Raw genomic sequence first — 15341 nt, forward strand, 5'->3', positions numbered from 1 at the left:
TTATTTGGCCGCTTCCGGAGGACAATCCGGTTGATTGGATGGATGGGCAGCCCGAAAAGCGGGATGTCCTTCAAGTTCACGATCGATACGCAAAATGATTGGATACGGACGCAGATCGACATGGAAGCGACGTGCATTGAACACCTGCGGCACGAGACAGCAGTCGGCCAGAGTAATCTCATCGCCTACGCAAAATTTGCCCGCCGACGTTGAGAGCAGTTTCTCGATCGCACGGAAACCACGCGTTATCCAGTGTTGTGCCCATTCTTTTTTCTTTTCCTCACCGACATGGATGAGGACAATCAGATTTTGCAACGGTTGGACACCGGATGCGACAACCTGAAAAAGAATGAGAACGTTCATACGTTAGCGAGTTTCGTTAGAAGTTTGAATGCTGCCACCATTAATATTACCTCACAGATTTCCCGTACTTTGGCACGCTTCAACACGTCCTGCGGCATGAGTGGACGTTGAGGGCGCGTTTCCTCCAGATAGTACATAATCGAGAGCGATTCGATGAGCGTGTGTCCATCTGCGAATGAAAGCAAATAACATTCCATTATTCAAACGCCAAAGTTGTGAAACAATTCAAGTAACTTCTATTCGATAACGACGAAATGGCCACCGAAATCTAGCATCCAGATCCAGCTGTCCCCTATCATCCCATCAAAGGAGCATCCCTCTGTGGGAAGTTGCGATAAGGCTACGCACTACGGTAAAGAGACACACTGACCGCTGTCGGCGGCATTTCGCTCATTGAACCTCGATAGCGTCAAGCGCACCATAAAGCAAAGGGACATGAGTACGAAACAACGGGTATGATAAACAGTTTATTGTATATAATCAAAACTTGACTGACCGTTCAATTCCGCTTCCGAGGTTCCGCTTTACGGCAATCCAGCGGAAACGCAGCTCTTGCTAACGGCTATAGAATTGGACGCAAGCATCAAATCGACATCAGTTTTCCTCCACAACTTGGCCCGAACGAAAGTGACCGTTCGTGAAAGAAAGAAGCCCCAGAAGAAGTGTGCAGTTATTTCCTCCTAAGATGTGGCAAAAGATTGTGCTTGCGACGGTGTTGGCAGCCTTTGCCTGCCAGCAGGTGAGTGGGGTGACAAAAAAAAAAATGCGGAGCAAAATATTTCAAACCGGTGTTTCCTTTTTTGTTCCCAATTTCCCAGCTTGTCTGGTCGAAAACGGTTGCAGTGCCGGAAGCGGTGGAAAAAAATCTTCCCCGTGCCGAGAGCAATTTGCTGATCGAGTTCGATCGGTTGTTTAACCGGCTGCACTATGACATCGACTACAAACTGCGCGTGCTGCGCATGAATCAATCCCTTGCGATCAAGAACCTGAACGCACAGTTCATTTCCCGGTTTGGAATTGTCATCACCGAGATTCAGCAAGAGAAGCTGCGCGTGAAGGATGCCATCCTGCAGCACGCACTAGACATCGGAGACACGCAGAACCCGTGCATCGTCGAGAAGAACGATGAGGCACTGCGTCAGGCGACACAGTCGGCGGCCGACATAAGTTTGGCGGCTGAGCTGGCCTACGCCGATATGGCTACCGCATCGCGCGTATTTTTCTACCCTCAGGTACAAGCATTCCAGAACAGTTCGACCGCCCTGCAGAGTGTGGTGGTGGAAAAGCTGAGCCGTTCGAATGCAGTAACCGATCTGGACATTACGCTTGCCGAGCTGGCCTACCTGTACGAGGCGGAGGAAAACAAGGTGGATCGTGTGGTTGCCGGTATTGAGCAAGAGTTGGATAACTTCCAGGAGGTGGTCAATAATGTGCGCCGCGACATCTGGGCACTGTCCGATACGATCGGTCGTAACTTCATCTTCAACATGGGCCTGCTGCTTGAGGATGCTCTGGACTGTTCATAAATCGCAAAACATGCGTAAAATTTGCGGGGGGTTGTTTTCATCTTCCGGTGTTTTGAGAGCCTGGTGCTGTAAAAAGTTATCGCGCGTTCCTTGTAGGTGCTTCACAGCACGGGCGGGACCAAACGAGAGTTAGGCGTGGGTAGCGTAGGTGCTGCACAATTATCGAGATATGGCTTCTAATAAATGGTTTCTAGCAGGTAAAGGTGTTGTTTTTTTTTGGGCTGATTAAACGATTTTTAACCCTCAAAACACGGTGCTACCATCGACGATGCCCCTGCCTATCACTAATCTAATCGGTACGATAGCAAAAAACATCGATCCTCTCGTTTTCGCCTTCTAACTTTGTCGGTAAAAGTAGCTTTCGGACTGACGTAAAATTGCTGGCTATGGCAAACGTTTTGTCCTCCACGGCTTATCCCCCGGTGTGGAATTCAAAATTATATAAGAGCCTTCACACGGCGGCTGTTTTGATATAACAATTGCTCCACCATTGCCGCTCGTCGTTTCGCTGCTCGTGACCAAAGATGAAAACGTTTACGTCCTACGCGCTGTGCGTGCTGCTTGCTGCTGTGGTAAGTATTCCAGGTAATTGCGAACAAAATCATTTGCCTAAGGACAACTAAGTTCTGATCACTGTTCAATTACAGTCGGTAACGGCCCAAATATCGATGCGTGAGCTGACCGAAATCACAGAAGATTATCGGGTACGATTTGACGATCTGCACGACGACAAGGATGGTTTTATTCGCCTTACCCGTGTACTGACGCGTGCCGAGCTGAAGGGACTGAATGAGGCTACGCTGCAAAATCTGGCCCTAGCACGTAACGACATCGATGATCTGCTGACGGAAACGCGCGAGGATATTGCAGCGGCTATCCTGCAGCCAAATGCGAACGAAGCATGTCTGCTTGGGCTGGTTGATACGGTCATTGCTGAGGGACGCCGTGCGGGTGAAGGTATGACTGCGTGTGCCGCGGACAAGATCACCATCAAGGAGGGACTCGGCGATGAGTTCCGGGCACTGACCAATACGCTGCAGCGCATTGCTACGGCTGCATCCGAGTACACGCTGTACACGTTCGCCATTCACAACTCGTTCACCGATCCGGAGGACCATGTGGAATGGTTGGAGCAGAACTTTGAAAACCAGCTCTCGTTCTGGGACAATATTGCCCGCCCGGAGGCACAGGAAGATTTGGACAATCTTGAAATCAACCGTCCGGCTCTGATTGAGGAGAATCGTGTCTGCCTGGCAGCTGTCGTTAGCAGCCTTGACGTTGCCATGAACACCGTTCGTCAGCAGATTAACAGCTGTTAAATCGGAACAGCATCACATTTAAGTCCTATTACCCTGAACTGCCCCTGTTATCCTTTGTCCCATGTTTTTTTTTTCGCCCAATATTACCGTACTCCTGTGTATGAGTGAAACAGTTTTTAAAATAAACCAGTAACGTAACATAAAAGCCTGGACAGCATAGGATAAATACATCACAAAGTTCATTCCGATCGATCCCCTTTTTTTCAAATGGCAAGATTATTGGACCGCAAAGCTAATTGTGTTGATCGTGTTATCGGATTGCACGATAGTTAGCTAATAGATTAATGGACCAATTGTAAGCGGAATTTAGATAAGCCAAGGGCGCTGATACGGAATCGCTTCCTTTACAGGTCTTTACGGGACATTACAAAGGCAACCTGCCCCTTCGTGAAATAAATAATTTGGTAGGCTTTATCAAATTGGACGATAATTGATAATCATCGGATGTGCATGACGAAGGTGAAAAATCATTTTCTTATCACACACACACACACACACACCGCCGTGTATATTCGAGGAAGCAATGGTATCACTCTTTTTGTTACCGTTGTGGATTATGAGGCAAGGTGTATGAATTCTCCTAGTGACGAAGGACAAGTCGATTTTTACTTTGGGTGCTTTATCAATGGAAGATGGGTTTGCGGTTCAGGACGAATGAAAAAAAAAAATTTGAGGCTCGTGAGCCGTGCAGAATTCTTACATTTCCTTTACGGCATGTCCATTTAGTTGGTAATTTGAACCTTAAGTGCTGAGAAGATATTGATACCCAGATCATGCGTGTTATTGAGCTTTTCACCTGCTTTCACTGGTGACCAACTGCGAAGCTTAAAAATTATGTAAGGCAAGATAAACCTCATTTACTTTTCACACAATTGTCAGTTTAAGCACCCAATTCAGATTGTTGTTTTATGATGAACGCCTAAATGTTTGCAATTACTAAAGAAATCGGGTTTTTGAAGAAGATTTTTGTAAACGTTGTACGCACAGGCTTTTGCAAAACATCATCTATTGTACATCTTATGCAATCCATTGGCAATCGCACAATCTGAAGTCATGTGACCTCGGAAGCTAGGTGCATTATCTATAATAAGAAATTGGATTACACTTTCATCGTTACACAATATTTGATTTCAACCAACCCATATTCCGACTGTATCTCGCTATCTCTCTCTCTGGCAACAGACATTTATTTGTATTTTTTATTATTATCTCTTAAGGATGAGTTCCTGCAGCTACATTACAGACACGACGGAATTCGTTCGCGAATTGAATCTTCGAACGCCTGCTGTCTTTCGATGACTACCTGAAGACACTCTGCATTATCTGCCACGATCAGTGGACGGTTGTACTCCATCGCGTCCAGCTCGAACTGCATCAGCGGCAAAGCCTCCTCGTTCCAGGCACGGTCCGTCTCCTCGAACGCTTCCTGCAGAAACTCGAGATGGCGTTCCGGATCGACGACCGAATTTTGGCTCACGAACGAGTAGAGTGTCGTTTCGGCAATCGAGTTGGAAAGACGTTGAAGCAGATTCAAAAACTCGTAGAACGATTCGGGCAGGGCATCCTTCGTTTCGGTAGCACCAGCGGCACAGCGACTAATTTCATCACCAAGCTGAACTTTCTCTGCCACAATTTCGTACACCAGATCCAGCAGACACTGTTCGTTGTGGTTACCTTCCACGATCAGCAGGCTAATATCTAGCCGCACATCGTCGAATCCGTACTCGACCGTATTGCGTGCCTCGCCCAGATCGATCAGTATCTCCTCGTTCATGTTGCGTACCGTGGCCCACAGTCCGGTACGACCAAACTGCAGAAATTGATCCTTTTCCTTGTGCAGCTCATCGAAACGCACGCGATACTCTTCGATCGCTTCGCGCAGCTCTTGGCTGCGGGGTTTGATGGCCGTTTTAGACGGGGCAGCGCTAACCTACAAAAATTTTTTCGATAAAACGACATATTGCTCAGGTATTGCGCCGATACGTGCCGAATCGTGTCATATTCGCCTGAAGCAAATGGAGTCACAGTGTCATGGCATTGGCTACTCACCATCAGTGCGCATGCTGCGATAAGGACGAACGAAAAATTCCACGCCATTTTGTAAATTGCTTGGTTCTCCGTTTCACCTGTGTGCACGATACTGCACGCAACCACTAAATTTAACTAATTGCAGCCGCAGCACTCAACACCGGGTGCTTATATCAGTAACGACGGAAGCGAAGGAAGCAGAGATCAAATCGTACAGTTAAGTTAATCGAGTGAACCAGGTCGTCCGATTAGATTGGAGTAAGGTGTACTGTTCAATGTTCGTGGCTCAGTGTTTCTTTTCTTCTTGTTGCTGTTGCAACTCGATCCAGCAGCTGGTCGCTACCAGTTTACGACCGTACGTAGAGCACCTGAGCGTTGAGGATTGCGGAAACTTGACTCAACAGTTGTTGTTAATGACCAGGTGTGCTGGTGTACTTACACTGCCTTGTGATAACACATGGGAGCCTCATGGCGTTAGGGAATTATATCCTGCGCTTGAGGTGATAGAACGATATAAGAGATAAGGACGTTCAAAAATTGAACCATGAAAAAAGTAATTCACAACCCACACCAAAAGTTCGATAAACGTTTTGGTTTACGGAAACATGGAATATATCCATTTGATTTGGCGCTCATGATCTTTAAGGGACTACCGAACCTGAGCCTGGGCGCTTATTACACCAATGATTACAATAAGAAAGCAGATTGCATGCGATGTAGTGATGAAAGAACCCCGCGAGTTCGGAGCTGCCTCCAGAACCGTCTCCGAGTTGAAATCGGAACAGACTCCGAAACCTTTAGGTCGGAGCCGTCTTCGGAACCGTGGGTGACCTCCGTAGCGCCCATCACTAATGCGATGGTCACCAACTGTTTGTGACACTAAAGCTTTTTCGAACTAAATCCTAGGCGAAGTTTCCTGACAGGTGTCGCTACTATAATTCGATCATGGACACATTACAACAACACTTCCCTTTCTTACTATATCAGCCATCTTTATTGCCCTTAACTGACCACAGACCTTTCGAAATGGAGCCCTGTCTGTGTGGTGCAACATTGTCATAATTGATGAATTTCACATTATTGTACCTATACTAGCAGAGCCAAAATCTCCTACTATCTCGGAGAACGGTAACCGAATTATCGGCTGCTTATCGTGATGACCAGCTAGACCTTAGGCACACGGTTTTATAACATCCGCTCCGCACATTACGGATAACACAAAACAATCTTATAAGTAATCATTTGGTTGGCACGGTAAGAACTGTGGTGCTGCAGCGAATCGCGATGTCCCGAAACACGATCACCACGACGATTTTCGTCCTGTGTCTGGTACTGGGTCCGGCACTCGTACAATCCCTACCTTCGTTTGTGTTCTTCCAAGAGCAGTTTAGTAACTATTCACAAACTGGAGAAATTCTGATGCAGACCAAGCGTAGCAGCAACTCGATGGTAACTTCACAGTTTAATATTGAGCTGGTGCGACTACTCGGTAATGCCACCGTTGAGCTGAGACAGATCGCAAATGCTACGATCGAAACGATCGAAGGTGCTAACAGTCTCGATGGCGAGTGTCGGGAGATAGTGAACGATCTTCGCTACATATTCACACTGTTCAGCGAGATGGACGTAAGCAACTGTGCCGCGACTGCAGCCGAAGAGTTGAAACCGTGGACATTGGAACGCTTCTTCCGCTACGCGGAGTACGTGCACAGCGAGCTAACGCAACTAACTTATCGAGTTAGTCAGGTGCTGGCTACGTACAACAAGATCAGCGAAATGGATCGTATCGATGATCAGTTGCAGCTGTACTACGAAGACTTTAACTTCATCTACAACAGTTACCAGTTCATTCTGAGTGCCGAGCTGGAACGTTTTGAGGATATTGATCACCCGGTGCGTCAGGGGCTTTACGAGTGTTTGGATACGGCCGTCCATTGGTACGAAAGTGATATGGAGTACGTGCTCAGCTATATTGACGATAACTGTGGAGACATTCGTCGCGACGAGTAAACTTAAGTAGGTTTAACGGCGTGAAAATAAATTGGTTACGTTTAACAACTTGATGACGCTTTGATTAACCATTTTATCAAACTCATATAAATGAACGACTCCGAAACCATACTCAATATTCTTCTTCTTTGGCTTTTCGCTGGTTACTGGTTTCCTTGTCGTGCGGAAAGACGGTCCGGACGAGATTCGATATCCGGTCCTGTCGTGTGTAAACCATCCACATACTGCCCCGAAATCGTATTTTCCATCAACATTTTAAACAATTTTTTTCCTCCATCAGATATCCTTGAACTTTGCAGATAATAACCAAGCTCTACAGTTTACAACCTCTTCGATTATCGTCTCTTTATCAGCGGAAAGCCAAGCAGGGAAATAATGTACCGGTCGCTTCATAGTGTTGTACCTGCCAGTTTTGATCAGTGAACCGACGTGAAGCAATATGTTCAACCTGTACACCACCGTGACATGCTGCCTAATCGTGGTATTAGGTTGGCAAGGTGTCCACGCTACCATCGTTAGCTATCAGGACCGTTTTGCCAATCACTCGGCCGATGGTGAACGGTTGATGCAGGAATACAGGAAAACGAATTCGGCTATTATCCGCGAGCTAAACACGGATCTGCTACGAATGCTGGGCAACGCAACGGTGTTCCTTAGGCAAACGAGTAATGAGACGGTACAGCGGATTGAGGATGCAGAAATTACGGACAGCGCGTGCAGAGACATAGTGATGGATTTGCAGGAATATTACACATGGTACGCAGTGGTAGACATGAAGCAGTGTGCCTGGTATACGACCGAAGAGTTGGTACCGTGGACGCAAAGCCGTTTCTTCCGCTATACGGAGTATGTACACAATGCACAGCTAACACCATTGGTTCACCGTGTGGTCCGGGTAGCGGGCGTATACAACCCATTGACCCAGATGGACAACATCACGAATCTCTTGGGTCAATACTACGAAAACGTTAGCTGGATTTACAACCAGTATGTAATCATACTGGGCTTCGAGCTCGAGCGGTTCGACGATCCGGAACATCCACTAAGGATGGATCTGAATCAGTGTCTCGACGCAACCTTGACGATGTACCTGACGGACATGGAGTTTGTGCTAGATTATGCGAATCTTTACTGTTGATACTGTTTATTTACAAGGAAAGAACACACGAAGTCAACAATAAATACAAGAAACGATAAGTATACGTCGCTTTGGAAATCGAAAACTACATATCACAAATGATCGTGGAAAAGGGTGAATGAATCAAGATATCAAGTGGATCAACGGTATACAACTGAGCATTACCATCAAACTTCCAGACGGATCGCTCGCTATGATAAAGACATATTTCAGTGACGTCGCGTCTAGGACGATACGGCACATTGTTAAATTATCGTGCCTCTTATCATGATCCTTAGGTGATTTGTCGTTGGTCGATAGAATTTGCCTAACAGTTGCGTATCTTCTGTCGGTAAAGCACGTCCGGTTGCGAATTTTTAGCGCTAGCAAACGAATTTACTAAAGTAAGTTAAAATCAAAATGTCGTCGCTAAGCCATTGGAAACTCGCACTCTGTACAATTTTCCTATTTGGCGTATGTATTACATCCGCATCAAGTGCCGATCTGCCCGCCACTGTACAGTACCAACAGTGGTTTAGTGAGTACGCTACCATTCTGGAAACTACGTTGCAAATTAAGCGTCAGGCCAACTCGAACATGACACTCCACTTCAACAAGGAGCTGCTAAAGTTGTTCTCGAACGCCACGATCGAGATGCGATTAATCGATAACACAACCGAGCGTACGATTGCCGAGTCCAGCTCCATTGGTCTACCATGCCGCCAGTTAGTGATGGAAATGTTTCGGGTTTTCCGCACGATCGGTCAGGCGGAATTGCAAGGATGTGCAGCGTACGCCACACAAGAACTACGCTACTGGACGACACAACGTTTCTTTAGCTACGCGAACATACTTCATCGTGAGGCGACGGAACTCACGCATCGCGTAGCCCTCATCCTGGAACAGTACAGCAAAATTACACAGATGGACAGCATCCTGGACACTCTGTCGGAGGAGTACTATCGGTTCAATAGCTTGAACAATTCGCTTCAGGAGGTGCTGAACAGAGAGTTGGAGCGATTCGCTCCGTCGGATCATCCTCTGCGAGTAGCACTGTTCGATTGTCTCGATACAACCGTTACGTACCATCAACTGGACATGAAGTACGTGTTAAGTTACGTGGATAGCGGTTGCATCAATGCCGATTGATATCACGGCGCAATGTGATGAAACAGGGAACCTTGTGAGGGCATGATCGTGTGCAACCTATATTGACCCTGTAGTAGAGTCCGATAAGCTTCAAAATATATATAAACGAATGTCGATGTGTATCGTGTATACAACTTGCGTTAGGTGTGAGAATGTACTTCCACCTTCTTCTTAGATGACGGAAGCCGAAAGATGACGCACACGAATTCCCGCACGCTAAGTATCCATGGCATGTTGGGTAGGTGCGCCACGACGTCCAGATAATAGCCGTCCTTTACTACTCGGAAGTTTACAATCTGCATGATATAACATTGATATTGGTTTGTATTTCCCACAAACTGGGCTTATCTCGAACCCGGCTCCATCCGTCATTATTGCGCCGCGTTACGATCGTTAATTCAGTAGTCGTTGATCTGCGCAAGGATTCGTGTCTTAGAGGAAGTGCGTACAGAACCGGTCAGGTCAGGTCAGAACCGAAAACGATGCGTTTAGCCGCGAATCTGTTGGTGCCGGCAGCACTGCTGCTACTGTCAAGCTACGCTGGCACTACGTCGGCCAACTTTCTAGTCGACTATAACGGTAACTTTTCCGAGCTAGCACGTGAGGTCGAGTTTGAGCTGCAGCAGATGCGCCAGTTCAATGGGGAACTGATACGCGAATTCAACCGCGAGCTGTTGCTGGAGTTTGGCAGCATGATTCCGCGCATGCGTCAGGCTAGCCGTGAGCTGGAGATGTACATCCAGAATCGTGACGATGTGGAGGACGAGTGTCGCGAGTACACGGTGTTCCTGTTCGAGCTGTACCGTACGTTCCAGGAGTTCGACATACAGGACTGTGCGTACTATGCATTTAACGATCTGCGGAACGATGCGCTTAATCGCTTCCTGCCGGTGGAACGATCGTACTCGAAGGAAAACTATCGTTCCATCAGCCAGACGGTAATTACGCTCGGTCGTAATAATGTGCTGGAACCGGAAGAGGTGCAGGCCGAGCTACAGGAGGAGCTGGAATACTTTACGGTATTACGCGACAGTTACCGTACGCTGCTGGAGGAGGAGCTGGCCAAGCATGGTGACGATGCGTATATCACCATTAATCGCTTCGAAGATTGTCGCGACGAGGCGTTCTATTGGCAGGATAACGATATCGAGTATATCAAGAGTTATCTGGATGAAAATTGCTACCTGTAAGGCGAGAGTTGTAAACGTTGTTGCGTCGCGCGTCGCATTATCGGTTGGACAATAAAATCATAAAACCGCGTTCAGGAGCTGGGCTTGAGTAGCTATTGCTTTTTTTATAGAGATGAGAAGAATTTTTCAATTTCAGCCCTGAGGGAAATTCCATTCATTAGGGTCAGATGGTTTGATCAGTATCGTACAGCTACGCATTCGTGACGACCGTGTTCAAAAAATGGTGACAAAGTGGCTGCTGCTGATGTGGAGCGCTTTCGCGTTCTCGAGCACGAGGGCGCAAGGTTTTCTGCTCGAGTATCAGGATGAACTGGCCAACATTAGTTCACTGGTGGTGCGTGAAGTAACGGACAGTTGGGCAGAAAACAGTGACCTGAATGGATTGTTCAATCGCAGAATCTTGTCACAAATCGGGGAAGCAACGATTCAGATGAGATATCGCGACGAATATGTAGCGAATTTGTTGGAGAATGAACGCGACAGCTTAGGTGACGTTTGCTGGGAGTTTTTGGAGGAATACTATGCATTTTATCGTGCGTTGTGGGGAGTAGATTTGCAGAATTGTGTACGCCAGGCATATCAAGATTTGGAGTACGATCGACTCGATCGTTTCCGTCCACAAGCTTCGTCCGCACAGCGCATTCTTAAGACCGCTACCTATCAGGTTATTCGCACCCTATCGATGAGTGACATTTTCGACCAGCCTAGCATACGCGCTAAACTCAATGAAGAACTGGAATCGTATCGAAATACATGGGAGTACTACGAAATTACCCTGCAGGAAGAGCTACAGCGACACGACGCTATCGTGAGTGGTACGATGGGACGGCTGGAAATGTGCATCGACCGTGCACTGGTCTATCAGCAGGTAGATATAGACGTGATAGAGGAAGAGATAGAAACAAATTGTGACAATCAGGCGGCTAGGGTTGCGAATTGATCAGTAGTGCACTGATTGGATCAGAAAAGTGTCGTCGTGTCCAGGTTTTTCTCCGCCAATAAAGCAATGAAGATAAGAACCCGTGACGGCAATACGCAGATTAAATGGTAATTAAATCGTTTCTGTTTCTGTTTTGTGGCAAAGGAAGAAGATTAAGTTAATCGCATTCCCTTCGCAGTACTGCAGTACTATCAGTCTGAAATCGTGCATTGTGTCGAAATGGAAATTTTTCTATTCCCAAAAGGTTTAAACATTTCGAAACTAGTTGTCCTTATTCTTCTCATGACGGTACCATCTTTCCGTTGCAATCTGCTTGAATATCAATCCACATTCGCCGCCCAAGGACGGAGTATAAGCTTTAAAATGGTACAAATACATGATGAGCAACGTATCTCCCTCAGTTCCGTTAGTGTTAGTGCAATAAAACTGATCGGCGAAACCGTCACCGTTGGTCGCACAAGAACCAGAGAAGCGTGGGACTTTATCAATTCTTTCGGTGAGGATGATCTTTCGCCCTGGGAAGCATCTTGCATCGAGGCGGCAAAAAACGATCATACAGCGTATGCAAACCTGTTCGGGGATGACATCTCACAGTGTAACAAATACCTCGATTATACGATATCGGAGCAGTACAGAGAGGAAAACGTTGCCGCACTTTCCGCTGCAAATCGTCTCGCCACCGAAACCATCGGAGGATCATTACAAGTGTTGGAAGAGACAAGTGATCCATCCGAACAGGTACTTCAAGCATTACACCAGCGACGAATAGAGTTGGAGGAAGCGTGGTTTCTTGCACAGCTTGAACTAGAATCAATCGCGAACCGGAAAGCTAAGGCTCATGACGATGCACTGTACAGTTTGGAACTGTGCCTGGCGCAGAGTGTTCTGTTTTTCAACTACACAATACCTTACGTTAAAGATCAACTCGAAGCGTGCCTTAAAGAAGCAAGAGCGTAATAAACACTTACCGATTTGGAGTGCCGGAACTTGTTCCATTGGGTTTACCTCTCGATACTCATTGCAGTGCTGTTCGCCTCCGGACTTGATTAAACTGATCGGCTTGATGTCGTATGGAATCTCCTTTAGGTTCAGCGCAATGCGCACTCGCCAGGAACACGAACTGCGCCAGTACGAGTACAGGATGGGCTGTGATTCGGGAAGAATATCTTGATTAGCCATTGGTTGATGTTACACACTTCCGAACGCGGCGAATGATTTGCTCAGAATGCGGCTGCCTGCTAGCGAACGTTTCTCCAACTAAAAGAATCGACCGGAATGTAGCCGGTTTGTCAAGAACTGGTTCTTTTTGTGTGCTGTTGTTTCCTATCGGTATTCTAATGAGCTGAATAGCTCTCCTGGAAACAGGCTCCGAAACAACAGCCAGAAAAAGAAAACCAGTTGATAAAGCTATCACATGATGTTACGCGGGTTGCATATCTTCCAGGGGGGTTTTTTGTGTGCTACAACTCGCTCATTGTTTTCATTGGTGTTTTGCGTTGCGTTTGGCTTACCTTCGACATCGCGGACAGCGACATCGAGCCATGGAATTTGGAGTAGTTAATTTTGAAGCCGTAATTCGCTGCTGACTGCAGCAGAAAGTGCTTTTTTAGGGATGCTGTAGCCGCACCTAACACACTGTTTGGCGGGGGGTGTGAATGCGCCAACGATCCGTCGACAAAAGGGAATTGAAGGAGATGTAAGGAAGAAATAGAAAATCAAAAAAGCACAGAAAACGGGAAGTGTAAATCAAAAGTGGGGAAATTGATGGTGGCAATAGGGCACGTTTGGGCACAAAAGAATACCCGCAAAAACTCACAACTTTTTCGGAAAGAACGCACAAATTGCCGGCATCGTTTGTTTACGCTTTATTTTGTTGCTGTCAACTAACTGTCATTGAAGCAGAAGGGGAGGGAAACTAGTTTTGGGGGTTAATTTCAGTATTTTTAGGTGAAACAAATAGAAAAAAAATGATGAAATATAATAGCTATGATAAGAATTTGGAAAAACAGGCATAAAGTGACTAGTGATGTAATTTGTTAACCGGAATAACACCTACAACCAGCCACTGTGCAATCATCGCAATAACAACTTTGACAGAAGAACATGCTGTCAGTGGCTCGTTGTGTAACTTAGGTTTGTTGCGATATTTCTCAAGAATCCGCAGAAGCCGGAAAGTATGATGAAATTGTATAAGTTACAAAAAGAAAGTCTTTTCTAGCTTTATCAATTGTAAAGCATTCATAAACAGTTCATTCGTTCGGTAAACAAGAGTTGAACAGGAAGCAAACACGCCGCGACAATATGGCAAAGTACATAGCGCAAATCATCGTGCTCGGTGGCCAAATCATAGGAAAGGCTTTCACGCGAGCTCTCAAGCAAGAGATAGCGGCTTCCCAGGAAGCGGCAAAGCGAGCCGGTGGTGGACAAAAGGGACAGAATCGTGCTGCTGCTAACCTAAGGACAGGTAAGCAGTAACCGCAGATCTGATTACAAACATGCCCTTACACACGTGCTTTCCTCATGCTCATTCCAACCACCCGCCAACCGATAGGCATGACCCTGGAAGAGGCCCAACAAATCCTCAACGTAACGAAGCTCGACCCAGAAGAGGTGCAGAAAAATTACGAACACTTGTTCAACGTGAACGATAAATCGAAGGGCGGCTCGTTCTACCTGCAATCGAAAGTTTTCCGCGCCAAAGAACGGATAGACCAGGAACTGAAAGAGGCAAAACCACCGGAAGGGGAAAAGACGGACACTGGTACGGGGAAACCCGAAACGGCCCAGTGATCAGTAATGAGAAGTGATGTAGCCGGTTCTACCCGTAAGACATGCTCGGTACAAGGTTTGCTGTTAAGTTGATAAGTAAAAGTGTTTATTTAGTACAGCCGACAAGTAGAGCAGAGTGTTTTTCCATGTGAGAAACCATATATCCCCGCTATAGTTCGTCCTCCGTTTCTTCTAGTGATTCCAGCAATCGTTCGTTCTCCACTTCTAGATAGAGTGTCTGTTGATTGATTTCCTTTGTGCTGGACGTGGCTACATTCATCGGTGTATCTGGCTTAACGGTTCTGGCAGTTACGGTATCAATGCTAAGTGCAACGTCTCGGGCTTTAATTTGTAGTTCTTCAACCTGTGGAAAGAAATATTCGGTTTTGAAAAGGAGGAGTGCTTCGTGAGGTTGCTGAGAAATGTTTCCTTCTTACCACCAGTTGGTTTAGCTCGTGATTGATTTTTTCAATCATGGATTTAAGCACACTTTCTGCCTTTTTCAGCTGTCGCTGTTCTTTTATCAACGATGAGTATTCGTGTCTGGTAGAATTATTCATATTTTGGTATGTTTCACTGTACAATATTAGCTATTGAACCTCTGTTATGATGATCGGCCCCATTTGGTACAAAAAAGTAAACAAATCGAAATTGCTGTCACTTTGCTGCGGAGGCAGTGTTGCCAGTTTTTGTAAATTTAAAAATATCACATCGTTTTAAATTTTCCTTTACCACGTACGTGCAAAGGTGATATGATTTTTTAACTGAAATTTAAATGGATGATCTGCTCATATAATAAAGTAAATTAAATATGTCGGTACAACATGTGAAACCCTTTGCTATGGTAACGTTATACTGCAGAGTAGAACACGTGAAGCCTCTGATATAGACAACAAAAAAAATGCTTAAACGCATACTAAAAGTAAAGCT

The 15341-nt window shown here is 46.1% G+C and overlaps 3 protein-coding genes across 4 annotated transcripts; 1 reads left to right on the top strand and 2 right to left on the bottom strand.

Moving 5' to 3' along the window:
• On the bottom strand, nucleotides 1–13261 carry LOC126559007 (probable maleylacetoacetate isomerase 2). 2 transcript variants are annotated; one of them, XM_050215103.1, is made up of 4 exons: nucleotides 13154–13261; nucleotides 12611–12788; nucleotides 414–532; nucleotides 1–339 (listed from the first exon to the last, which is right to left on the bottom strand). In XM_050215103.1, the coding sequence occupies exons 1-4, from the start codon at nucleotides 13175–13177 to the stop codon at nucleotides 1–3; spliced, it is 660 nt and encodes a 219-aa protein (XP_050071060.1). In that variant the 5' UTR covers nucleotides 13178–13261. The 2 variants fall into 2 exon arrangements, with proteins under 2 accessions (XP_050071060.1, XP_050071059.1); XM_050215102.1 differs by lacking the exon at nucleotides 13154–13261 and having other exon boundaries at nucleotides 12611–12821.
• Nucleotides 13262–13930: 669 nt separating this feature from the next.
• On the top strand, nucleotides 13931–14432 carry LOC126559397 (mitochondrial import inner membrane translocase subunit Tim16). Its single transcript, XM_050215550.1, has 2 exons — nucleotides 13931–14106; nucleotides 14194–14432. Exons 1-2 carry the CDS (start codon nucleotides 13944–13946, stop codon nucleotides 14430–14432), a joined length of 402 nt encoding a protein of 133 aa, XP_050071507.1. The 5' UTR covers nucleotides 13931–13943.
• Nucleotides 14433–14580: 148 nt separating this feature from the next.
• LOC126559521 (uncharacterized) lies at nucleotides 14581–14971 on the bottom strand. The gene is made up of 2 exons (XM_050215689.1): nucleotides 14849–14971; nucleotides 14581–14775 (listed from the first exon to the last, which is right to left on the bottom strand). The coding sequence occupies exons 1-2, from the start codon at nucleotides 14969–14971 to the stop codon at nucleotides 14581–14583; spliced, it is 318 nt and encodes a 105-aa protein (XP_050071646.1).
• Nucleotides 14972–15341: the final 370 nt, after the last annotated feature.

Source organism: Anopheles maculipalpis, chromosome 2RL, assembly GCF_943734695.1.
Source record: "Anopheles maculipalpis chromosome 2RL, idAnoMacuDA_375_x, whole genome shotgun sequence".
In the NCBI taxonomy this organism is placed as follows: Eukaryota; Metazoa; Arthropoda; class Insecta; order Diptera; family Culicidae; genus Anopheles; species Anopheles maculipalpis.